This window comes from Acartia tonsa, chromosome 12 (assembly GCF_053477335.1).
Source record: "Acartia tonsa isolate MP-2025a chromosome 12, ASM5347733v1, whole genome shotgun sequence".
Classification (NCBI taxonomy): Eukaryota; Metazoa; Arthropoda; class Copepoda; order Calanoida; family Acartiidae; genus Acartia; species Acartia tonsa.
Window position 1 is genome coordinate 8,910,898 of NC_137271.1, and position 27,929 is coordinate 8,938,826.

General features: G+C 27.3%; 1 protein-coding gene across 1 annotated transcript; it reads right to left on the reverse strand.

Moving 5' to 3' along the window:
* Nucleotides 1-31: 31 nt before the first annotated feature.
* Nucleotides 32-27,929, reverse strand: LOC145334486 (uncharacterized). The gene is made up of 5 exons (XM_080179950.1): nt 27,831-27,929; nt 27,120-27,307; nt 26,714-26,763; nt 543-657; nt 32-152 (listed from the first exon to the last, which is right to left on the reverse strand). Exons 1-5 carry the CDS (start codon nt 27,834-27,836, stop codon nt 32-34), a joined length of 480 nt encoding a protein of 159 aa, XP_080036076.1. The 5' UTR covers nt 27,837-27,929.

A 27,929-nucleotide genomic window follows, 5' to 3' on the forward strand; every position in this document is an offset into this window, starting at 1 on the left:
GGCTCCACGTCCGTTCTTGAATGCTGCACGCCTAGATAGATAGATAGATAGTTAGATGATAGATAGATAGATAGAAGATAGATAGATAGATAGTTTTGTTGCAGTTTCTACACATGCTCGCGGCTCCACGTCCGTTCTTGAATGCTGCACGTCTAGATATATAGATAGACAGATACAGATAGTTAGATAGATAGATTAATTCGAGATATTCTATTATATAAAGTAGTAAAGTGTGTTTTTTTTCTATAGCTTAGGATTTCGACAACTACTTAACCGACTGAGAACTCTATTTTGTGGAAGCTTTCTTTCTTTATCTAGAGTCGGGAGGGAGCGGACATTGGGCTGTATAATACACTAGTCCCCAAAGTTTTATAATAACTTTTTATTATTTGTTGGCTTGAGTTGAGTGTCCAAAGGTTACAACACCTAATTGTAATCCAGAGGACGGGTAATTTTGTGTATCATCATGTACATCAATTTATCGTCCATTGTCTTATCCCTGTAGTTCCCTGACTATAAAGGCTAAGGATGCAGCCACTCACCTGTAATGATCAAAACAAGCTTCTGAACAAAAGTTTTTAACTTCATCTCTGTGTTTGTCCGTCACAGGCAGGGAAAATTGGGCGGTACACACTCGAAAACACCAATCACAAGCACCTAAAACAGTTATTTATCGCATCGTATTATAGACAGCATTCCGCGGATATTAAAATGAAAAAATTATAAGATTAAAACTAGTTGTGTTAGCCCCGAGTAGCCAAAGACCCGAGCTAACAAAACTTGTTATAATTTATCCTTTATATTTATCCTTTATATTCGTGGAAAATTGTCTGTACTACATGATTTTTCAGTATGGCTGAGAACCGGTTCTAATCCAGCAGGTATTAATCGGTTTCAAAGCCATACTGGAAACAAAGGCTAGGCTTTAAAAAGGACAAATATGACCATATTTCGCCTAGCTTTCGATTTAAAAAAAAAATAATAATATAATATTATACAGCCTCAAGACATTAATTCCCAATAATGGATGTATTATTACTTGGATCTGACACTACATTGTCATACACTTAAATAAATTGAAACTTGAAGCTGGCTAAAATAACGATCCACCCCCTTTACCCATCCCCTTCTATTGGATGAACGAACTGAACAATAAATGAGTGCCATGTTAGTAACCTAAATTGACGACAATTTTTCCGCTATCATAATATTCACGTTTATTCTTTATCCATTTTCCCAATTGTACTTTAACTTTTCTTAAATAATTATTTGTTGGATCAAACTAACTGTGTTCAAACTTTTTAACCAATGATTTAAATCTACAGTAGAAGTGGTAATTCTGTTTAAAATCATCGTGGATGTATTGTATATCATTTTAGCGTTCATTGTCTTACCCATTAAGATCAATTAATACATCGATGTATAAATTACAAAATTTTACTTTTTTAAACTATAATTTCTGAAAATTATCATATAATAATCTTTTTGATCCTTAATTAAATTTCTAAAATAGAATTATATAAATAGAACTATCTTATTTGAAATGAGTAAAACTGGTATTATGTTACAAAAATATTGGACTAAACATATCATTTTTCAACGACATAGAGTAATAAAAAATAGAATAGAAAACGAACAGAATAGTTATTTATCGCATCGTATTATAGACAGCTTTCTGCGGAAAGTAAAAGTAAAATTTAAAAGATTGCCCGGGCCTTCGGACAAACAAAACAGCATCGTATTACAGAAATATTCCACAAATACTTATATACAATAATATAATTCATACCAGTTTTATTAGACCGGGCCTTCGGTCCCTCGTGGCTAACAAAACTGTTTTAATCTTATATTTTTTATTTTTCTATACACAAAAAGCTGTCTATAATACGATGTCATAATCTTTTGAGGGGAGAAGGATTGATTCCCCGTTCATTAATCTATCCCTGTCTCAGCTTTAAAAAAAAGTATTTGGTTAATGTTAGAGAACGAGGAGGGGAAAATAAAGGTTGCAATATTTAAAGTTGAAAAATTGAGAATTAGAATATTATTTATCGCATCGTATTATAGACAGCTTTCCGCGGATATATAAAAAAGAATTATGAGAATAAAACCAGTTTTACTAGCCTCAAGGGGCCTAAGTCCCAGGATTACCCAAACTTTAGTTTCTATAGACATATCCTATTATATAAAGTAGTAAGCGTTTTTTGTCTGTCCCGAAGGATCTCGCTAACCGCTGAACCGATATTGTTCTCCTTTACAGTGAAGATCCTTATAGGTCCTAGAAAGGTTTTAAACTATTTTTGGAGAGGGTGTTTTCAACTCTCCCCCCCCCAAAAAAAAAAAAATAATTTTTTACTCATTTGAAACTCAAATTTAAAATGGGATGAGGTCGACTTTTCCCCCTCCTACCTTAAGTGCCCCTAGAGACTTCTAGGGGCGTAGCCGCTAGTCTTTATAATAAAGTAACAGGATGTTTGTCTGTGTGTTTGTCTGTGTGTTTGTCTGTATGTTTGTCTGTGTGTTTGTATGTTTGTTTTACTTTTTCTTTTAAAATCTAAAATAAGAAATTGGGTTATCAAAGACTCTCCCCTCATCAAGTACCCCTAGAGGCCTCTAGAGGCGTAGCCGCTTGTGACGTCTATACGGTGAATAATCAACAAAATTAAAGTAATTTCAAAACTTGTATTTTATATTCTAGGGTCTTAATATCAACTAAACATAATTCTTTTACAAAATAATAATCATAATTTTATTTAACACTTGCTATCAAAGACAGATTGGAAATTCTAATTTACTAATTATGGTGAAATTTTGTACATAAATATTGATTTTTGTTTGTAATTTTGCTTCTAATAAAAGTAATTTCTATTTTTATATATTCTAAATCAAAAATATAACATACATTTAAGGTAACAAGTATTTAAATCTGTTACAATCTCCCTCTTTCTCAAAAAATTTTTACTTATTTACATTACTTTTTAAAAGATTAATTTAATTAAAGTATTTATTTAATTTTTAAACAAAAAAAACTAATAATTCCTTAAACTTTCCTTCAATTTAGTAAAAAAAATTAAAAATTAAAAAATAATTTCTTTCTTTAAAAAAATTCATTTATAACTGCTAAAACTTTCATTGTAAAAATTTATTTGCAACTACTAAAGCTTTAATTTTACTTTTAAAAGAAAAATTCCAAAAAAACTTTTTATTCAAGATTTAAAATAACTTTACTTTGGAATATTAATAATTTTACATATCATACAATATAATAAGGTTATATGAACATTCATTGATTAATAATAATATTTTTCAGGTTAGTTTGTATGAATGTCCATTGATTGGATTTCTTCTGGCAGTTAACTGATCCTCAGGGATAAAGTTTCAGTACATCAACAATAAGTGATCATCATCTCCAGACTCGTATACGGAATGTAGATGGCTTTCTTCAGGAATAAGTGATAATGATTCCTCTTCCAATCACAATTAATTATATTGATTCCATACCAAAACTCGAACACGGTTTTGGCAGATTATAGCATTTTTAACATCCCAAAGTTTAAAAATTGAAAATTAAAAAATCTATATAGAATCTTTAAAGTTTTTGGAAAATATTATAGAAATTACTGAAATTTACTTTTTTGTTAAAATTCAACCAAAAGAAAATTCAAAGGAAAATATTGGAAATATTAAATTTTCTTACTATAAAAAAAATCTTAAAACTTTAAATTTACTTGCTATTAAATTAAAACAATTTTTCAAAAAGAGTATGAAAGAAAAATCTTAAAACTTTAAATTTACTTGCTATTAAATTAAAACGATTTTCTAAAAAGAGTAAGAAAGAGAGACTATTTCAATACAATAAATCAAAAATAAACTAAAATTGTTTGTAAATTTACTTATTCTTTTTTTCCTTGAGTTCCAGTTTCAAATTGTTGTATTTAATACAAGTTTACTAGTTTATAAATAAATTTGACCGCTAATTTTGTCTGTTTTATATATCTATATATCTATAGTGATACATAATTATGTCTGTTAAAAATTATATATATAATTTATTTATTAGAAATTTGTATAGCTTGTATTTTTTTCCATTAATTTTTCTTTAGCCGGAAATTAATAAGTTTTATAGCTAAATATTTTTTCCAATTTTTTCAGAAAATGTCTACTTGCAGTAATCTTTTTTACACTCAATTCTCAAAATTACTGTCGTTTTTTTCTATTCAACAAGTATTTAAATTTTTAATCACTGAGCCTTTTAGTGCTTTACTATTTTTATCAGGAAATTTGGATTTATCTTTGGAAACCTTGAAGGTATAATTTTTTAGCAATAATTTTAGCATCCTTCCTATTACTTATTTTTGGAAGTCCTGAATCTTTAGCAATATTTTCATCTCTCATCTTGATATATTCCTGAATAACATTTTTCCATAATTTATAGCAATAATTTTTTAATTTTTTCCATCATTCAATAACTAAAATCATATAGCAAATATTTTTTTTTTTATATTTCTTTAGGTAAAATATCTCCATTATGTCTTTTGCAAGTATTTTTCTTATATCTATAGTTTTATGTCTATGGTGCTTTATCTTATTTTAGGAAAAAATTCCTTTCTTAGAGAATTATGACTTGTCTGCAACCAGTTTTTCTGCTACCATCCTGTGGATATGTCTCTCTATCAGCATTGTTTTCAACGTTTTTCTCTTATGTATAGCAGGTATTTCCTAAAAAAAAAAGAATTTTTTATTAGTTTTAAGGAGCATTTGGGCTAAATTGAATACGTCTTTGTGTTCTAGGCTGTCTAACTATAGGTCTATTTTCTTCATTTATCACTGTAACCATTTCAATATCTCTTTTTTTCTTTCTTTTAAAACACATTTTAATGCATTTTTTCATAATTTTTTTGAAAATGCTAAGTAATATATATCCTAAAATTAAATTAACCATATAAATACTAATTTGCGTGTAAATATTTTCAGAAGCGAGTCTTTCAAATATCGTCTTCTCCTCCGAAAAGTTGTTTTCGAAATCTTTATATGTTATAAAAGATGGTTCTGTTACAACCCCGTTTCTTTTAAACTGGCAAATCTTTTTACATGTGTATAATCTATTATATAATTCAATAGTCTGATCTTTTTTTGCTTTTTTAAAAGTGCATTTGTCCGTGGGTTTTTTCTCTTGTTTGCAGGGTAATTCTAATAGTTCTTTAAGGCAATAATTATTCTTACTAATAATTTTCTCCTCACATATTCCCAAATTATCTATTACATATGATTTAGCATCCAAAATAAGACATTTTTTATCAAAACAAAAGGGAACAGGAATTACTTTGTATACAGGGGCATGAAATTTTTTAAATCCATATAGCGTATTATTTAAAACAACTAAGCTTTTAACTTTTTCTACTATTTTACAACCTGAAAATATTTTTTTATCTAAGATAGTTATTTCTGAATGTCTCAAGCTTTTATCCAAGTTTAGCAAATAATCTAAAATGTTTATTAACATTTCCATTACACTATAATTTTTTTGACCATTTTCTAAAAATTCTTTCAGTCCTTCAATATTAAAAGGTTTTTTCTCTGTTGCGAAATTTAATTTACTTTTTTCAAAAACTGAAATTTTATTAAGGTAGTCCTTAAATGAAATTAAAGAAATAATTTCTTCATAAATTTTTGAACTCTCTTTTTCATTATTAAATTCGATGTCTGACAAATTTTCTAACATTAATACCTTTTTTAACTTTTCTTTCATCTCAGATATATCTATTCCATCCTTCGTACATTTTTCGGGTGTAGAATGACATATGTCCCCGTCAGCACTCCTCTCAGTTTTATCTCTAATATCAGTAAGGAATGAATTATCAATACTATTTATTTGGTAAGACTTAAAAGTTAAATTTATTTGTTTAACCATATTTTTTAAACTCTCAACCATGCTCAAAATTTTGAGAGATATGTTGATTTTTACATTACTACTTTCCCCCGAAACTGTATTTAATTCCTCTAGTTTTACCCTTTCCTCTTCAGTTAATTCACTTAACATTGCTGAAAAAGTATTTTTCAATAAATCATATATTTTTTCTAAAGAATGCATTCCTTCCTCACTTTTAAAATCATTAGACAAATCATTCTTGATTTTTGACAACTGATTATCAATTTCATTTAATAATCCATGTAATTTCTCTCCAATTTTGTTATCCATTTCTTCACTAACAAAAGAGAAAACCATTTTTCGAATACTATTGTATAAACTATATAGTTGATTGTTACTATTGTCTATATCACTATCAATATTTTCAATATTACTTTCTGTGTTTGAATTATTATTGTCATTTCTTTGACTATTTTCACTATTATGGCTATCATTGTTATTGTCATTATTATCTCCACTATTATTATTTCCACTAGTTTCACTATTATGGCTATCACTATTATTGTCATTATTTTCCTCACTTTCTCCATTATTATTACTTCCACTAGATTCATTGTTATGGCTATCATTATTGTCATTATTGTCTTCACTTTCTCCATTATTGTTATTTCCACTAGATTCATTGTTATGGCTATTATTATTATCATTATTGTCTTCTCCATTATTATTACTTCCATTAGGTTCATTGTTATGGCTATTACTGTTATTGTCATTATTTTCTTCACTTTTATTATCACCATTACCATTTTCATTATCTATACTATTATGGCTGTTATTTTCAATGTCTTCATGATCATTATTATTATTATGGCATGCTTCATCTTCATTTATGGCAGGGTTGCTTAATTCCTTTCCTAAAATAATATTAAACAAATTAATTATTTTCATTCTTAAATCATTTAAACTTGCTTTATAAATATTTTTCAATTCCTCTCTAGTCTTTAAAAGGGGAGAGGTACTAATAAGGTTATACGCAATAATCATTAGCAATTCTCTTTTTTTATTATTTACTTGACAAATTAAAAATAATCTAAAATGATGGAATCGCAATTGTGATTTTTCAGCGGTTTCCGCGTCGATAATTTTCTGCACCAAATCTGAGCTTTTTTCATATATTTCTTTATTTTCTGCCTTAATATTTTTTTCTAACTCTACAAATAAATTTTCTATCTCTTCGTCAGTAAGTTCATCAATTTCTTCAATGGATCTTTTTTCTCTTGAATTACTACTTAATATGTAATTTATTGTTTCAATCAAATTAGTAACATAACAAGTATTTTCGTTTTCATCACTTATGGCAACATTGTTAAATTCGCTAAGTTTTTGTTTTATTTCATTCCATTTATCATTGACATTTGGTTCCCCTTTCAATATAATATAAAAGGGATTTTTTTCTATCTCTAGGTTGATAGATCTTAATTCCTCTATACCCAAAATTTTTATATTAATTATGACTGGTTTTTTAAAACTCCCTTGTAATATTTCACTTACTTCAAAGTGAGAGACGCCAGGTATCCAAGGATCTTCTTCTCCTTTAACTTTTGAATTTATGGCTATTAGTATGGCTGATATTATCAACACTGCTTTTATGTTCATTATTTGTCTGAAAATAAAATTATTCTTAAACAAAATTACTCTTAATTTTCAAAAATGTAATTTGATATTTAATTATTGCAAAAATAAAAGAGCAGAGTTAGTTATTAATTATCAAACTTATTTCAAGAACTTTAACAGAATTATAGCAATCAAATATTTCTAATCAACTTTATAATATTTATCGCAAAATATTATAACAAAATTATGGCTGGTGATTATTATCTAGGATTATGACAAAGTAATACTATAAAATACTATAGTAAAATTATATCTGATGATTATGTTCCAAATTTTTATGACAAAATACTATAAATAATTATAGTAGAATTATATCTGATGATTATATCTCAAGGTTTTATGACAAAATACTATAAGTAATTATAGTAGAATTATAGCTGATGTTATAACAAAGTTATAGAAATATCAATAATTATCGCAATTTATAATTATATCTTAAATCTAACAATTTGTACCAAAGTATGGCTCATAATTATAAATGTTTTGGTTTTTATTTTTATAAATTTAACCTCTCTAACTTCTTTTTTCCCAATAATGAGAAATATTTTGTTCTTTAAAAATTTAAATTTACAAATCTTTTTATTAGGATAAGTCATGAAAGTAATTTTACACGTGTAAAATTCTTAACTTTTATAGATTAAATTTACCAAATGTAAACCAAATGTAAACTACTTAAATCTTAAATATTATGGCAAAGTATAGACAATCAATTATTCTTAAATATCATAGAAAAACAACTTTTTTCCAAATACTTAAATCTTAAATATTATGGCAAAATATAGACAATCAATTATTCTTAGTTTATGTTTTAAAATAAAATTAAAACTAAAACGAAAATCTTTACTAAAATTTGTAAATTTTAATCCTAAATTATGGCTTAGAAATTTTTCTCAGATTAAGTTTTAAATAATATTTTCTGCCTACAAAAAAAATCTTCACTAAAAATTTTTTAAAACTTAAATTCTAAATTATGGCTTAGAAATTTTTTCTTAGATTAAGTTTTAAATATTATTTTCTGCCTACAAAAAAAATCTTCACTAAAAATTTTTTAAAACTTAAATTCTAAATTATGGCTTAGAAATTTTTTCTTAGATTAAAGTTTTGAATATTATTTACTGCTTTTAAAGATTTTCCACAACTAATAATATTTTATTTTGTTAACAACCTCTAAGGTTATTAAACAAATAAACTTAAGTCTTAATTATGGCTTACAAATTTTTCCTTCAAGTTATAAATTGTATTTACTGTTTAAAGATTTTCCACAACTAATAATATTTATTTGTTGATAGCTTAAAGGTTTAACTCTTACTGGTTATATTCAAATATTATTCCCATATATATTAGGGGATTTTTTTTTCCCGGCTTTTTTTGAAATTCAAGTAGTGCCGTTGCAATTATTATGCCTTTTGGTGAAAAAACACTTGTGTAAAAATTTTAACCATTTTGGACAAGTATTATGCCCAGTAATTTCACTTTGAAATTTTGACGCCCCCCTTATGGGGGTCAAAAAATCATTGCATCAGAACTATGGCTTCATGGTGCTCCCTGAATAGGTCTTGAGGAGTAGAATCAGGAATTTTTGAAATTTTGAAAATATCTCGTTCCTAGCCTGAGAAAAGTTCAAAAAACCTATAAAAATTGGCCAATTTTCAAAAATGGCGTCAAAATTTCAAAGTGAAATTACTGGGCATAATACTTGTCCAAAATGGTTAAAATTTTTACACAAGTGTTTTTTCACCAAAAGGCATAATGATTGCAACGGCACTACTTGAATTTCAAAAAAAGCCGGGAAAAAAAAATCCCCTAATATATATACATGATTATCACCTGTACAATTATTTTTACCCATGCCATGTCATATCATGACGCATTACATTATTTCAACATCTATACATAATTATTCCCTTTACAATTATTTACACATGCCATGTCATGTCATGACACAATTATTACTCCCAATCAAATATTATTCCACATAATTATCCACTGTACAATTATTTACATTCACCATGTCATGTCATGACACAATTTTTATTCCTGTTCCACCTCTACCTTCAATTCTTCGTTGGCATCACCAGGAACCCTTTCCATAAAATCTATTTCTGCAGACAAATCAGGTTCATCTTCTTCAGTGTCATCATTTTTTCCGGTATACTCAATATTGTTTTCGTCCAATTTCTGTTTTAGATACTTAATTTTTTGTTCAGCTTCATGTAGATCGCAATTATTATCCACAATGTGTTCATGGTTCCTTCTGTAGTTTTCATACATTTCTTCTCTTTGTTTTTACAATTTTAAAATCTCTTCCTTTGCTTCGTTTTCTCTGCCTTCACTATTTGAGAGTCTCCAGGTCAATTCTGTGATTTCTTCATCCTGTTGTCCTATCTCTGTTTTTAGTTTTTCTACATCCCCATTTTTTATCTCTTTTTGATGTTCCATAAGCTCTGCTTGTGCAGTTTTTATTTCCTTAAAATATTTTTCAATATCTTCTAATTTTTTAAGATTCATTTTACATTTGCTGTCAATCTTTTTCAGTTGTTCTGTTTTCCTTTCATCAGTTTCATCTTCTGGTTGTTTGCATGTTTCTTTATTTTCGATCAAGTTAGCATCAATTTTTTCTTTCAGATCTTGAATTTTCTTAGCTCTCTCCTTTTCAAATTCTTTCTTGCTTTCTTCAGCTTGAATTTTGTATTTCTCTTGTTGTTCTTCCTTTTCTTTCTTCTGTTTCTCACACTTTTTCTCCAACATTAATTTTATTTCTGGATCCTCCTCTTTCTCAGCTTCGGTTTGAAGTTTTTTCTCATTTCTTTCTAGTGTAATGATATATTCTTTCAGCAGTTGTAGAGTCTCAGGTTCCTCGTATCGCCTATGTTCCATTTTTGTGAGTTTATTGGTCAAATCCTCCAATTTCTTGTTTTCTCTACTTTCTACCATTTCTTTAAGTTTATTTTCTGCTTTCAATTTCATTAAACTCAAATACTTTACTTTTTCTCTCTGACATCTCAACTGTTGAGTTTCACTATCTCTAATAGTTGGCTTGATATCCACGTTATTCCCTTCTATGTCTTCTACTGGACCATATTCAATCTCCTTATATTGAACTTGTCTGTACTTGATATAAATATCATCACAATCATTTAAGATGATAGTCATAGTCAACAGGAATAACTTTGTTTCCATAGCTTTGATGCTTTGCCTGGCCTGTATCCAGTATTTATATGAGTTCTCCATGTTGTATAGGAAATGCATTGGCACACTAACATCTCCTATCTTTCTACTCCTAATTACATTCACATATTATTTATATGTGCTACTTCTTTCGTTAGGATTATTTCTCCTCATTACTGATATTGTTGAAGCAATTTTAATATGGCTAAGATATTCTATCTTCATTTGTTTCATGTTGAGCTTACATTTCTCTCTCAATCTATATCAAGAATTGAGCACAGTTTTTATCACGACTGTGAATATCTTCCTGCCAGCCAGTTGGGAAGCTAGCTAAGATCATTGTTACACTTTTATTCTTGTCAAAGTCAGCTTTTGCATAGATATTTTCGAACAATGTTTTAATAAAATTTTCGAGATGTCTGTCATAATATTCACTTGAATGACACTCGAATATGTCAAGGTCGAAAATAACCTTAGTTATCACTGTTGGATCATTGTTATTTATGTCTTCCACTATCTTATCTATGACAGATTTATCCTGATTCCTCCATAGTCTTTCTTGAATGGATAAAGTATGGCAGTCTTCAACTTCACTTAGCATAGTCACCACTTCATAATTTCTATGTGACACAAAAAATTTTGTGCTTTTCATTGTATTTTTCTGTTCACCTACTTTGTAGGTCTTTCTTATGGCATGTTGACTTATTTCTTCAATTGAACTATTGCTGGTAGAGCTACCAGCCCTTTGTCCTGGAACATTTTTATGGCTTTTCTCCAAGTACATCTTTTTTTCTTGTACCACGCGGTCACGGCTGGATTGATTAGTTCTCTTTATCCCTCTATCCTTGGAGGTGCTTCTGTACCTAAAAAAAAATAAATAATTTTAATTATTTTAGGTTTACTGTTTAAGAAATTGTTGAATAATAGAAAGCAAATGAAGATACTTCAAAGCCTCCAAGTTGACCTCACCCAACTCACTCAACTTTCTACTATACATGAGACTTCCATCCCTGTGCCCAATATTGTAATATCTCCTCCTGATTCTATTAGTTTGAATATTTAACTATTTATCTAACTTTGTTCCACCATTTTAAATCATAATTTTATCAGAATTTTAAACATTTAAACTTCATTTTCAATTTTATCTATTTTATACTTTTCTATTTTAAACCCCCATAATTTGAAGGACTTATTTTATCATTTTACTATCATATATTACATCGCAATATAACAATTTCATTATATATTATAAAAGCCTCTAAATATACTTCTTTCTTCTATATTAAATTTTCACGATCCCTTTAAAACCCTAGTAAGTTTTTCCTAGTTACCATTGAATTAAAATTTTAATCTTTGTTATTTAGCAACTTTCCTTCAGATTAAATTCAATGTCATTTTATAATTATGTATAATATTTTATTAAAAACTACGTTCTTAACAAATTTTTAAACATAATGTATAAATTTCATTCATTTCCAATAATCTGTCTATGTTTCAGAAAAGAAAAGTAAACAATGTATCACGTATCTCTAATACATAGAAAGGTATTTTAGTTTAAGTTTAGTTATCATACTTCTCATACTTTTCATAATGTTTAATATTTCTAGAGCTAATATTTGCGAGTTAGCTTGCAAAAGTGAGCTAATGGAATATAAAACCGAGCTTTTAACTAATATGACAGTGACTAGTGATGATATCGCACTATCTCAAAATATTATAAAGGAATTTGTTCTAAATCTCATGTAAGTTATAACAAAGTCATAATTTTTAAAATCATAAGATAATTATTTTTTATTGGATACTTTTAAGAAATGAGAAAATATGGATACATAAGCTGGAAAACTTATTTAGCAAATACATATTATGTCTTTAGTTAAAAAATGTCAATTTTTTTATGAATGGTTTCTAAACTTATTTCAAGAAAAATAGCGAGTAAATTTTTATGTCTTTGAAGGTTTTTAAACAACTTTTTACAAACTTATTTATCAAATTTTATTTAAAACATGAATACAAAATATGAACTTATTTATGTCTTAAGATTTTATACAAACAGATTTTAGTCAAATGTTTTTAAAAAAATAGTGAATACTTTTTATGTCTTAAGATTTTATACAATACTTTATCTTAGAATACTTTTTTATGTCTATACAATACTTTATCTTAAAAAGTTTTTATTTAAATATAATTATAATTTTTTTTAAAAAGGATGAACTTTACTCGCCAACAACCTACAATTCTCAATGATGGACTTTCCCAATTCTGGGCGAATGCTTCCTACCCCACCCAAGAAAAGATTCAACTTGGGTTGGTTAATCTGTTACACGCCCAAGTTTGTATTTTATTGTTATATTATAATTTTTTTTTAGCACGGCACTAAATTTTATCTATCCTTATATCAAATTAACAGGATGTCTTTGTGTTTATTTGTTTGTCTGTGTTTTTGTACTAAAGGATCTGCTTACCGCTGAACCGATTAGGTTCTCTTTAACAAAGTCTTTTCATAAGTTTTTTAAAAGTTTTATAACTATTTTGGGGGAAAATTTTACTCCCCCCCCCCCTCTCAAGAGAAATCATTTTAGAAAAAAAAATTTTTTCCCGGGAAAGAGACTTGAACGAAACAAAACCAATTATTTCTGTAATTAGATATTTTAAATAAAAGTGCCACTAAAGGCCTCTAGGAGCATAACCTCTAGTTCATAAATATTTCATGAATATGTCATTTAGTATTTGTAAAGTACATAAATTAGAGAATCAACATTTGTTTGATTATTAATATAAGTGGGGATACATAAACAGGAACAAAAATTTTAAAAAATTCTTTTTTAAGGATGGATCACTTCTTAGTCTGCTCTCACAACAGTTGCTGGGTTTGCGCTACGAGTTGGTTAAATATCTATTCTTAGCTTACTCTGTTGTCATGGTCCTTCAGGTAAATAATTTATTAAATTTAAAATTGACATCAAAATTTTTCAATCTTAAATTGACATATTATTCTAATAAGAATAACAACTTTCCTTAACCTAATATCGGTAAAACTTTAGCTCAGGAAAGCTTAGGAACAAAATTCTAAGTTGATTTATCAGAAATCTCTCAACCCAGAAAGCTTTAGACCAATTTATAGGTAAATTCTTGATCTAAAGAAATGCTGCTAAGACAGAATATCTGATATGTTCTAGGTTTTTATTTTTAATTAGCCTAAATTGAGGGATATCAGTATACCAGTGGTTTAAAGGATTTTAATGCATATTTCTCCTTCACTGTATCTTAGACTTTGGGTGAACTTCATCTTTTCTATTTTAGGTCATTATGCCTATCATCTATTGTGTAAGCTTCATTCGTTGGGTTAGAAAACAACTCAGGAATTATTGTGAGAGAAAGAAAGAGAAAGTAAAAGAACAGGGAACTGAAGATATAAGGTAAGGAAATTTTTACCTTTTTTCTATGTCTCTGTTTTTTCTCTGATTTTCTACTGATTCTTTGTCCTTTTTGTCCATTCTTCTGGAAAAATATTATGTTTTAATATCACCTTATTACTTATTCACATTTGTCAATCACTTTTATGAATACTTTAAAGTCACTAAAACTTAAGTACTATCGCTTTTTATAAAATACTAAATTTAAGTAATATCTAATTATGACTATAACATTTTTAATTCTTGACAAAAAATTACAAGTTATTCTTCTAAGTACTGCATAAAATATTTCAGTCATGACTATAATATTTTAATATACTCCAAAATACTAAGTTATTAGCTTAAGTATTGCAGCTTTATAAAATTTTTAAAGTTAATTAATCTTCTAATATGTCTACAAAATTTTTTAATTAGATGTTTCTGGTATAGAATGGTAAAAGCAACTAATATCTTAATTTTATTTTGCATTATCATATTGTATCTCCTATAAGATGCTAGGTTAACTAATTCCAGGTAGTTTATGACAAAATTTTATTTTCTTTCCATTGGAAAGGTGTTTTATAATAGGACAGTCCTAGTTTTAGATTTATCATTTTAACAATAGATCCTATTCAATTAATCATACTACAAGTGTTTCTTTTAAGAAAAAAAACAGTTTCTAATGTTATCTTTTTTAACATTTTACTTAAATATTTTATATATGTCTAAAAAAATTTTTAAATGGCGAATTTTAACGGGATTTTAATGAAAATCTAACTATTTTTGATTCTTTAATAAAGAACGTTCAATTTTGCTAATATTTTTATTAAATTTTTAAAGGAAAATCATTTTCGAATAAATCACACTAATTAAGTTTCCTTTTAATATTTAATCATTTTTTGTAGTGCATCCAATTGTTATGTTTTGTTCTTAATTCAATAGGACACTCTCAAATTAATAAAATCAAATTAATTTCGAAGCCCTTTTGATTGCACAATCTTTCTGAACTCATCTTCCATAATGTTTAAATTATTCAATATTAGATCCATTTTTTGATACCATTCATTAAAATGGTCCCCATATCTTGGACGGCTCAAACTAAATTTATTGAATACATTATTTAGTTGTTCTAAATACTTTTTTGCACATTCCCTTACACTTTCATCTAGATGGTCATTTTTATGCTCTTCCAATATCTCTCGAATGTGTACAAAATCAAATTCCCTTATAAATTCCCAAAATTCAACAGCAATTTCAAAGTGTTTCTTCATGTCAAAATCACACATTTTCCTTTGATTTCAATCTAAAATATTTTAAAACAGATTAGTTTTCATATTACATTAAGTTTTATTTGATTATAGTAATACTGTTTACCAATAAATTTTACTATATGAGTTTCTTTTTAATATTTAAACTCCTGCTTTGATATTTTGAATTATTTTTTGTTTTTTACACAACAAAAGTTTTTATTGTACATTTATCACAATAAAATGTAAGTGAGTCATCTTCTTTATGTAAACATACATCTAAAAGGATTAATAATTTTTTGTTTCTTCTTTCACAAGTGTCTTAAATTTATTGATTTTATTACTCATATTTATTGTACATTTATCTCCATAAAATGTAAATGAATCATTTTCTTTATGTAAACATACATATAAAAGGATTAATAATTTTTTGTTTCTATTTTCACAAGTGTCTTAAATTTATTGATTTTATTACTCATATAGACAACTAATAACTCTTTATTTTTCTATAAATGTATTAGTTTTATTGATTTAATTACTCACATTCAGAATTTCCATATTACTCATAATATCCAATTTTCTACTGTTTAATCTACTAATGATTTTTCTTTTATGACAAGATTGAATTATTCATTTTAGCGTTTTTTTTATATTTAATTAAACTGAAGTTTTCATTTGTATAATTAAAAAAGCATTTTATACAAAGTTTCCTTTTTATTTCACAAATGATTCTAATTTTGCAAAATTAACTATTGAGGAATATATAATTATGTCTCAAGATTTTTAACTAATCAGCAACTAATGAAATATCTCATATTTCAACAATTTTATTCATTTTAGATTTTAACATCTATACGTTATTAAGTATCATATTCAAAAACATATCATTGAACTACATATGCTAAAAATATTTATGACGTCTAAATTTTACATTTTCTGACTCAGATATCAAATACAGCTAAAACAAGTGTTCAATTTCATAGATTTTCATTTTGTTTATATTTTTACAATATTTTAAGCAACTTATTCAGTACAAATATTGATTTTCTCAAATTTCTCTTGTCAATCAGATTCTTTTCATAATTTTTACACAGTTTCTTAATAATTAGTTAACTATTTTTTCCATTGTGTTCTGTAAATCAAATTGTTCTAAAATTATTTCCTATATTTTTAATGGAAATTAATCGTTTTATATTCTTGATTTGCAATTAATTTACTCATGCAAACAAGAACATGTTTTTTATAAAAGATATTTTCTAACTCTTATTTTTAACAAGAACATATTTTTTCATTATAAAGTATCATCTAAGCCTTCCACATATGGTTCTTCTTCAATGTCTGATAATTTTTCATCTTCATTCATTGCAATTAACTTTTCGTCTTCTGAGCTACTATCTATGGTTTCAAATTTTTCTTCTGTTTCTTTTATTTTGGTTTTTATTCTTGACTTTTTTGATTCTATGTTTGGTATATCAAAGATTGAACTCAAATTTTTTAGATTTATTCCCCCAAACATTTCAGCAATATAATTTGGAAGATTTAATTGTGCTATTTTTTCAAAATCAATCAGTTTTACATCCGCTATATGTCGGGTAATTATTTGCTTACTTACTGTAGATTCTAAAAGTAATACATATCTTCTTGTTTTTATGACTTTATATAATATTGTCCCAAAAATTGGTTTATATTTTGCTCCGTAGCTCGTATCATTTGTTTTTGTTATGACATAATCATTAGTTTTATATTTATGACTCATTCTATTCTTATTTTTCTTTAGTATAACCTTCTGTTTTTCTTTAATTATTCTATTTCTGCATTCTTTAACCATATTTAAGAAGTCTTGGTGATATTTTTCTAAAGTTTTTTCCAATTCTGAGTCTATTTTAAATTTATAATCAAATAAATATTCTCCCGGGTTTTTTATAGTTCCATCCATATTTTTTATTGAAAGATACATTAAATTATATGGTGTTAATTTACTTTGTCCATACGGGGTATGGTTTAACATATATGCTACAGTTGAAATGATATGATGAACATCCAAATACTTTTTATCTTCTCTTAATACTCTTAAAAGATAATTAACCTTTTTGACAGCTATTTCTATAAAACCCCTAACTTTTGATTTTAAAGCTGAGCTTTCCACTACTTTAATACGCAATTTTGACAAATAACTTTTAAACATTTTTGATTTAAATAATTTTGCATTATCACTGACTAAATATAGGGGGATATTGTGGGTGCAGAAGTAGTTTGTAAGGCAATTTCTAATTACATAATCTTTTTTCTCATTCAATACATATAATGAAATATAATTACTATATACACATTTTATAACTAGAATAGCACTTGGTAATTTAGTTTTTTTCTTTAAATGATTTTCCATAATTGGAAATTCAAGGAGATCAAGATAAATTGTTTCATTTGGTCTCTTTGAATTTATAAATGCTGTTGAACCTTCTTTATACTTATGTACTAATTGTTTACTTGTTAAACATCCCATACATGAATTAGTCAAATTTTCACATATCATTTGAGCATATTTTTTATTATTTATATGATAATTATCAAAAATATAGCTTCGTAGTTTCTTTTTACCTATGTGTCCCAAAGAATAATGAAACAAACATATAAAGGGTAAAATTAATTTTGCTGGTAATAAAATTTTCCGATCTATATATTTTATTTCTACAGGATTTTGGTTAGGGCAATTTTTCTCCTGCAATTGTAAATGGATAAAATCCTTTGTGTTTATGATATTATTCAATTTGTTTATAATATATCTTCCAGGGTCCGGTAGTTTTAATGCATCTTGTATATTTTTTACCACTTCCTTTGTCTGGTTATTTTTTCTCAAAATTCTTTGCTGGGGCTCGTCATAAGACTTTTCTTTTATTCTCGAATTTTGGTTTAAGGATACTATTTCTAACATACTATCCTTATACAATGGTTTAAATGTTTCATTAAAACCAGTATTTTCACTAGAAGGGGACAACCTTGAAAAAATGTCCGCTAAATTTTCTCTATCTGGACAGTGAATAAAATAAATATTTCCATTACTGTACCATGATGTAATTCTGGAGCTTAAATTATCCAATTTTGTACTTTTTTTTATAAGTTTAGTATTATTTAAAACAGCAGTAATTACACTACTATCTATTAATATATATGTAGGCTTATTTACAATATATGGTTCGAAATTCATTAAACAAAGATATAAAGCCCATAATTCTAAAAATGCAATACCCAATTTTTCTGTTCCTTTAGGTACCGCTTTAGAAAAATATCCCAAAATTTTTATAAATTTTCTGTTCTCTTCATAAGTGTTTTCTTTTATTAGCTTCAAAAAATATGCTTTTAGATCATTTTTATGCATAAGTTCTGGTGAAAAATTTACCGTTGTAGTTTTGAATCTTTCTGATTTTATTACTTTTATCCCATAGTATAAATTTTCTTCACAGTTATATATTATTAATATTTCAGAACCATGGTGTCCAACCTTGAAAGCAGATTGGTGGAAGTCGCTGGAGACATGGATAGTTACATCAAGGAGATGCGAAAAACCTGCCAAGAGGTAATTAAATTCATCATTGTAGTCTTTCATAAAAGTTTTATTTATCTCATCATATGTTTTATAAAACAAATTATTTTCCAGTCTTTTTAGTGCTATTTGTTCAGTTTCATTTTCTTTTAAGCAGAAAAAACCTTCAAAATCTGTTAATTGACAATAAATAAAGGCTAAATTCATAAAAGCTTGCACGTCATTTGTAATTTGTGTTTTATAATTCAAAATTTTTGCAGTTTCAATTAATGTTTCAATAAAATTTTCTTTGCATGACAAAATTTTTAAATCTTCTCCTTCTTTCAAAAATTTTCCTTTATTTTCCTCTGTAAATTCATAACTATTTATTTTGTGTACCAAATTTTTACAGGCCTCATTCATATCAAGATTTAATAAAACTCCTCCTGTTGAATAAAAACTGCTGTCACTAAATAAAATATTTACATTATTCGATCCAATAGTATCAATGGATTGAACTTCCGTGTTTAATTTTGTTTTAATTACATCAAAATTTTCTTTCAACTCATCATCATAAGTAAATGGTGACAATTTTTTATACAATTTATTTAGCGCTTCATGTATTTTTAGGTTGAATATATTTCTATAATAATTTAGTTTTCCTAGAAATACTTGTAACTTTTTTAATGTATCTGGATATGACATTTCAGTAATAGTTTTTATTTTTTATCTGGTATACAAAATTTTCTGTTTTTTATCTTATATCCAAGCAATTCTATCTCACCATTATTAATTTCAATACAGGTTTGTGCCTTCTCTGGACTCACTTTAACCCCAATTTTTTTCAATCTTTTTAAGACCTTTTTTACCTTACAGACATGATCCTCTAAATCTCCATCTGAGAATATTATTATATCATCAATAAAGACAATTAAGTCCTTTATATAGCTAAATTTTTCATGTTCATCAAGATGTAAATATTTTAAAAAAGTTTGTACTATGTACGCAGGTACACAATTTAAACCAGTAATTGCTGTATTAAATCTATATACTCCCTGGGGAAGAATAACATTAAATAGCCCTGATTCTTTTGCTTTTTCTGATAATGGGATACTATAATAACATTTTTTCAAATCAAAAGAAGATACATATTTATGGTTTACTGGTTGTTTTTTGTCATTTTTTCTAAAAAATTAGTCTTTAAGCATTCTTCAGGTGTATGAAAATATTCATACTTCTCTGCAGACTCACAGCACTCACAGGGTTTTAAAGTTAGCAATTTTTAAATATCTCACAATCATTATCTCTATGTTGTCCTTTACATTTTAGACAATATCTTATCTTCAATTTTTGTTGATTTTTATTTCTTTTATTTTCATCGGGGTTAAATATACATTCCTCTTGATTATGATAATTTTTCTTACAAATTTTACATTTTTTAAATGGTCTAGGTTCATTTTTTACTTTTAGTACATTAGAATCCTCATTATCTTCATCGCTACTTGCAGTTAAATACTCACTTTCCATTTCATAATTTATTTCTGTAGCATTTTCTTCGTCTATTTCATTTTCTTCCATTCTTTTTACTGGTATCTTCTTTGCCATAGTTTTATTATGCACAAATCTAAGATGTCTGTTGATTTGATCCTTGTTCAAAAGAATAAAATCATGAAGTGTGTCTGTACTAAAATTTCTACCTAATTTAGCTTCTTCTATTCTTAAAATAGACAACAAATTAGCTGGCAAATATTTTATCATATGGGAGTGTATTCTTCTTTCTTTTTCTCTAGATGACATAACATTTGGAGGTAGATTATTTATTTTTCTTCTATATTCATCATAAATATCTTCAATATTTCGTTTTGTTGTCTTGAATTGCTCTAATATGTAATCAATCTCATAGTTGGACACACGTCCATTGTTCACTATGTCACTTACAGTGTTCAGATAGTCTTTAGTAGTTAATTTAGCTGGTATAATATTTTTGCATTCAATTCTATCTTTGATATCTCTAGGAAGAGAGTTATGAAACACAGCATTAAACTCATATTGTGAGAAGTTTCCGAAATCAAATTCAGCAAATTGATTGATATAATCTATCAATCCTACATTTTTCAATGATAAAAGTTGATTTTTAATTATCTTAAGTTTGTCACTCACTTTTTCTACATTATAGTATCTAAGACTTGTGTCTATGAAGCTAGGTGTAAAATTGTCTGAATTATAAAACTTGGACGAATGATATTTGTTCTCTAATGTCTGAACTTTACCAATTTTTGACAGCTGTTGGACAAAAGTTTCTTTTAGTTTATGTTTATCTGTTTGGTTTGATACCAAATACTGATCTAACAGGTCAACCACTTGTGCAGCATGAGTTATAGACAAACCTGCTGGGCTTGTATCTCTGTTTTCCGAAGACCTATACATTGTTCTGGCTTCAAATCTTTCACCCCTTTTGGGTTTATTTTTTAAATATTTAATTTCTAGGTGTAAATCTTCAATCTGTTTTTGTAATTGTTCCATGTATTTTTTATCAAAGTAAAAATCCCTATTTCCTTGATAGTTATTTCTTTTTTGTTGTCTAGAATTTCTAGAATTGTTTTGGAAATAATCTCCACTTTTTGCATATTCCCGTTCTTGGTTACTCTCAAAACCTTTATAATTTTCATTATTGCTCCATTGATACCTATACTCATTATTGCCAAAATTAGGTTGTTGAAAATTATCTCTTTCATAATTATAATCATGAAAATTTTCTCTTTCATATCTTTCTCTTTCATTATTTATTTCTCTATCTCTTTGGTCTCTCAAACTTTTAAGTGACATTTCATCATTCTGTAAATCTGAAAAATTGTCATTTCCTATCATACTATCTGTTTGTCTATTACGCAGGATCTCCATCGTTTCTTGATTATAATCTTCTTGATTCATGGCTTCCAAATTATCTTTATATTTTTGAATTTTTTCTAAGTATTTCTCTTTATGTTTTATAAACCAATCATTAAAACTTCTCCGTCTTGATCTCCTAAATACAGGATCGTTTTCAGTATCTGACATTTTTTACAGTGTACAATCTTTTTTACAGTGTCCAATTATCTCAAATATAACAGTAACTTTTAGCAATTTCTTCTAAAATTGAGTAGTAATATGGCTTTATATGACGAGGTTGCGTGATTTTCAAATGTATGATTTTCAAATCTTTTTCACAATTTAATCTAAGAAATTTTTAGCAAAATATCTTATAAAAAGATATCAAGATTCAGCGATTTTCACAGACAATTTAATTATATTTCTTCACAACAAAAGTTGAGGGGTAAGAAGCAGGAACAATTTTGGCAAAATATCTTATATAAAGATATTAAAATTTAGCAAGATTCTAAGCAGGAACAATTTTGGCAAAATATCTTATATAAAGATATCAAAATTTAGCAAGATTCTAAGGCAACAGGAACAATTTTGGCAAAATATCTTAACATGTAAGTTTTATAGAATTTTATTAATTTCAATCAAGAATACTTATTACAATGAAATTATATCTTTTACCTAAGACTTTATTCTATTGTATACTTATACCTAATTTTCAAAATATGTATAAATCCAAAATAAATTTGACAACTTCGAATTTTTTCTGTCCCAAATACTCCTATCGTTTCAATGACTGTAATTTTTACTTCCCATATACCAAGGAAATTTAAACAAAATTTTATCATTTAATGAGATTGTACAACAATTTTTTAATTCAATTTTTTAATTTCAAACTTTTCTTTTCTTTTGTGTTTAAAATATAAAAATCAAATTTTTTCAATATTTTTAAACAAATTAATATACAATTCAATCTTTCTTTTGCGTTGAATTATATATAAAAAATGTTTTTTTAACAAACTTATTTAACTAACTTATACTCCAAACTTTTCTTTTGTGTTTGAAATATAAGAATTATGTCTTTAAATTTATTTTAAACAAATTAATTCACAATTTAAACTTTCTTTTGCGTCTAAATCATGAAAATAATCTCCAAAATTTAACAATAAAGTAATTAAATTTTTACTCTACTTCTCAACTTTATTATATCATATGTCTATTACCTATATTACATTTATTTCAATTCTCTACACAAATTATTGCATTATTTTTTATCATAGATTATTCTGAATCAGAAATGTAGAGAGTACCTGGTTCAAAATCTCTAAGGGGAAAAGGTGAATTATAATTTTCTTCTGAATTTCGCTGATTATTTCTAACTGTTATTTGTCTTCTTGGAAAATTTCTAGCACTTAAATTATGACTAAAGACAACTTGACCTGTAGTTTCTATATTTCTATTGTTAATATGTCTAATATTTATATCTGGATCCGCTTCTCTTCTGAGTATGGCTGAATTTATATTCCTAAATAGATTATATCTTCGTAGCACTGATTCCCTGAAATTATATGTTGCAAAAAGGTGATATATAACGCTCGCAAATTTTCACCAATTTTTAATGCAAATGTACTTTCATACACAGAGAAATTGTGTCCTTGACCTAATGACTGATCAAAACTTTTTCTTTTTATATTAAATTCAATAATTATTAATTCGAAAAAGTTTATTATTAGCCTAAAAACGTAATGTAACATTAATTAACTTTGATTTATGGCACTTGTCTCTATTTTTAGCAGACAAAATTTATAGCAAATAAATAACCAACACAGTTGATATCACTTTCTTTATTGAAATAATTCTAAACAGTTTTAAATTATGTCTTTTATATTATGTCTAATCTTATTAAGATTTACTTTAATTAAAAGTTACTAATCACCCGTCTGGAAAAAATTTTTTTCAAAATCAAAAATCAAAAGTTTTCAAAGGAAAAGTCTGGATTTGACCTTGTGATGGGTTGCCAATCTGTGACGTCTATACGGTGAATAATCAACAAAATTAAAGTAATTTCAAAACTTGTATTTTATATTCTAGGGTCTTAATATCAACTAAACATAATTCTTTTACAAAATAATAATCATAATTTTATTTAACACTTGCTATCAAAGACAGATTGGAAATTCTAATTTACTAATTATGGTGAAATTTTGTACATAAATATTGATTTTTGTTTGTAATTTTGCTTCTAATAAAAGTAATTTCTATTTTTATATATTCTAAATCAAAAATATAACATACATTTAAGGTAACAAGTATTTAAATCTGTTACACGCTAGTATTTTAAATAAAGAATTCGATATATTATCACAAGGTTGTTGCACCAAATTTGGTTGTACTCTGATTTAATAATGCCTGCAGCTGGCTTAAATAACGTTACCTTTAATCCCCCACTCCTTCTGCTGGATGAACAAACTGGCCAATAAATGAGGTCCATATTAGTAGGCTAAATTGACGACAAATTTAGCCCTGTCAATAAATCCAAGTATATCCTATATCCATTCATAAACCAATAAAATTGGTTTCAAAAGTCTAATAGGGGAAAATTTTTGTTTGGATCGAGCTTCTTTAGCAGGTTTCATCAATAAATCTATACATTTTCCCTCCTTTTAAGTAAAACAACCCAGGCAAAAAGTCAGAGATCTAAAGGGATAAGACAATGGCCGATAAATTATTGTACATCCTCAAAAATGATTACCCATTCTATAAACTATTAAACTTAATGAACCAACCAATCAAAATCTAATATGAGTCCTCAAAGTAGTTGAGCTAACGAATAATAAAACGAAAAGTCCCCAAAGTTGTTGAGCCAATGAATAAGAAAATTTTGTAATAAAACTATGGGGACTAGTGTAATAATTAGCCCAATGTCCCCTCCCTCCCTGGCGCAAAGTTGTGCGGAGTTGTTTAAAGATAAATGAAGTAAGTGATATTAAATTTCAACATTTGAAACGTTAAAACTAACTTTTTCACTGACGATCTGATATCTAATACTTTAGTTCAGATCAGGTTTTAAACAAATTATTTCCAGTATGACTGAGATTAATATCCACTAGATTAGAACCGGTTCTCGGTCACAAGGACGTCCAAGTTTTTGTTGTTTTTTTTTTGGGGGGGGGGGTAAAAAATTGAAAATAAAAAAAAATAGGGGGGGGGGGGTAAACTTATATCATGTAATAAAAAAAACTTGGACGTCCATGCTCGGTCATACTGAAAAATCATATACAGCAACGTAGTACAGACAGTTTTTCACAAATAGCAAATTAAAATAATAAAATTGATACTAGTTTTACTAGCCTTGGCCTTTGGCCCATTGGGGAAATAAAACTGGTTTTAATCTTAATTTTGAATTCCGCGGATAATAAGATGCGATAAATAACTTTTATTTCTCTAATTCAATTTTAAAGAGTAATTGGATGTATGTCAGTCTGTGTAAATAATACATATATAAATTGATATAATGGCTGTAAAACAGCATTTTATAAATATATAAGTCTAAACAAAATTGTATGTATAAATTTGTGGAAAATTTATCAAATATAGGATATTGTTTATTTGTTTTAAGGGCATACTTAGATTTATAGATGCTTCCTAGGAATCACGGTTTCCACGATTATAGAGTTGCTACGGTTTCTAAATCGTACCCAAGTATGAAATCGGCAGGACAATTCTAATATACCTAAATAAAGAGCTGTTCGTTACAGCAAGACGGACGGACTGACCTTTATAATATAAAAGCTTCGCTTTTAAAATGTATGTAAAAAAAATTTCCTCCTTTTGAAAAAAAAATAATTTTAATGTTATTTCTCGCATCGTATTATAAACAGCTTTCCGCGGATATAGAATGTACAATTATAAGATTAAAACTAGTTTTATTAGCCTCGAGGTGCCGAAAGCACGGGCTAAAAACTGGTTTTAATCTCATAATTGTACATTTTATATTCGTAGAAAGCTGGATATAATTCGATGCTAGACATAGTTTTTTCGTATGGATGAGAAGCGGTTACTATCCACCGAATTCGAATGATTACGAGAAAATGTGATCTTTTAAATACGTAAGATATTTCTATAAAAACTGAGTGTTTAAAGTTTAAAGTTTAGACTTGAAAATAATAATATGTATAATACATTATGTATGTTTTCCTATTTGTGTTTTTGTACTGTCTTCAGTTTTTAGGATAGAAAAATAAGTCTATTAATGATAGAAATGGATGTATATTATAAAGGGGAAAAATTAACGTCAATTTAGGTTGCTAAATCCTCCGTCATTTATTGGTGTAGCTCTTTATAGTGCCCATGAAAAAAAGGGTATAAATTCCAAAAAAAATTGACAGAAGTTTCCCAAATCACGTTATATTAGAATAATCCATTACTCTAATATGACGTCATTCGGGATACTTAGACCAAAAGTTTTTAGGTTATCCCCTTTTTTATACGCACTATAAAGAGCTTCTTTATTGGTCAGTTCGTTTATCCAGTAGGAGGAAAGAGGATGGGGAAATCGTTATTTTAGACCGCTACAAGGTTCACTTTATTAGGGAACATAAATTTCTGAAGTAATATCCAACTAATGATAAATTCACGAATATCAAAATAAAAATCATAAAATGAATTACAGTTTAGTTAGCCCCGGCATTTAGACCCTCGGGTATAACAAAACCTGGTTTTAATCTTATAATTTTCCATTTTTATATCCGCGAAAAGCTATCTATAATAGGATGCGATGAATTACTATTATTTGTCTGCCCGTTAAAGTAGTTTGCCCATTTCAAGCTTTCCTAAAAAAAGATCTCAGTAAGTTCAGTGGTTGGTTCATTAAGTTTAATGACCAAACGTTTCAACCACTAATTTTAATCTATAGAAGGGGTAATTTATTGTACATCAATTTATCAGCCATTGTCTTATCCCTTTAGATCCCTGATTATACCTGATGGTGGTGTTTTCAGCCGTTTAGGGTTGGAATCAGGGGTGACGGACCTGAAAAATAAAGATCTATTGAAAAATCTCTAATATTTACAGACAAAAAGATAAAAACAACATATAGATTAAATCCGCGTATATCATAGGAATCTTTACTAAAATTTAAGCTGTCTATATCTAATAGTAGCTGAGAAAATTACATTTCTCACATAACATTTCGTTTTTAGCCAGCTACAAGTTTCACTTCATTATTAGAGTAAATGGTAATCTGGTATAAGATCCAAGTAATAAGAAATCCATTCTAAAATCTCAAATCATTTGTCAATTAAAATGTATAAAACTGGCATATCGTTGGTCTTTTGCATTGTATGACGTCATTTTTTAGGCACTTTAAGCTGCTTCCAAAATGTCACCTGCTTCTTGAAATCGGTGAACTACTTTTTCTTCCATTCTCGACGGGCGAGTGTTTCGCCATGGCGGGAGAAATCGGCGATTTCGGCGGGTTTTGTTCTTCTTCTAGGCGTCTCATCGGTATTTTGATTGCAAGTTTATTGGTTGCTGGGCGATTTTCAGTAGTTAAATTGGTTGGTTCGTCGTTCAACTGTAAAAAAGGAGGAATCAATACAAAGATTTTTTAATGAATAATAATTATTTATCGCATCATATTATAGACTTGAATATAGAAATGCTTCGCATATAATATTTTGCCTTGTTTTAATAGGAATCAGTATTCTAAAGATTAGATGAATAAGATGTTTATATCATACAAAAAGTTATTGTCAAAAAAAGAAAATATCAGCATATTTTAAATAATTATGGACACCTGGTAACGATTATAGAGTTGCTACGCTTACAATATCGTATCTAACTGTTATAGAAATCACCAGGTAAAGTTTAAAATCGATAGGACAATTCTAAAATGTCTAAATTAATGAAAAGAGCTAACCCTTATTAGTGAGACTTTTATTAAATTTTGATTAGTTGGTTTGTTTAGTTTGGAGTGTCCAAACGTTTAAACCACTGATTGTTATCAGCAGAAGGGGTAATTTTATGAATCATCTGAAAAGATGTACATCAATTTAGAGATAATTATCTTATCCCTTTAGATTCCTGTCAATTTTTACCTTCATTTCCGAATGATTTTCATTATCAATATTTTCGTTGATATTATTTTCATTCTCTTTCTCTTTGCTCGCTTGGGCACGGGCAAATTCCTAAAAGAA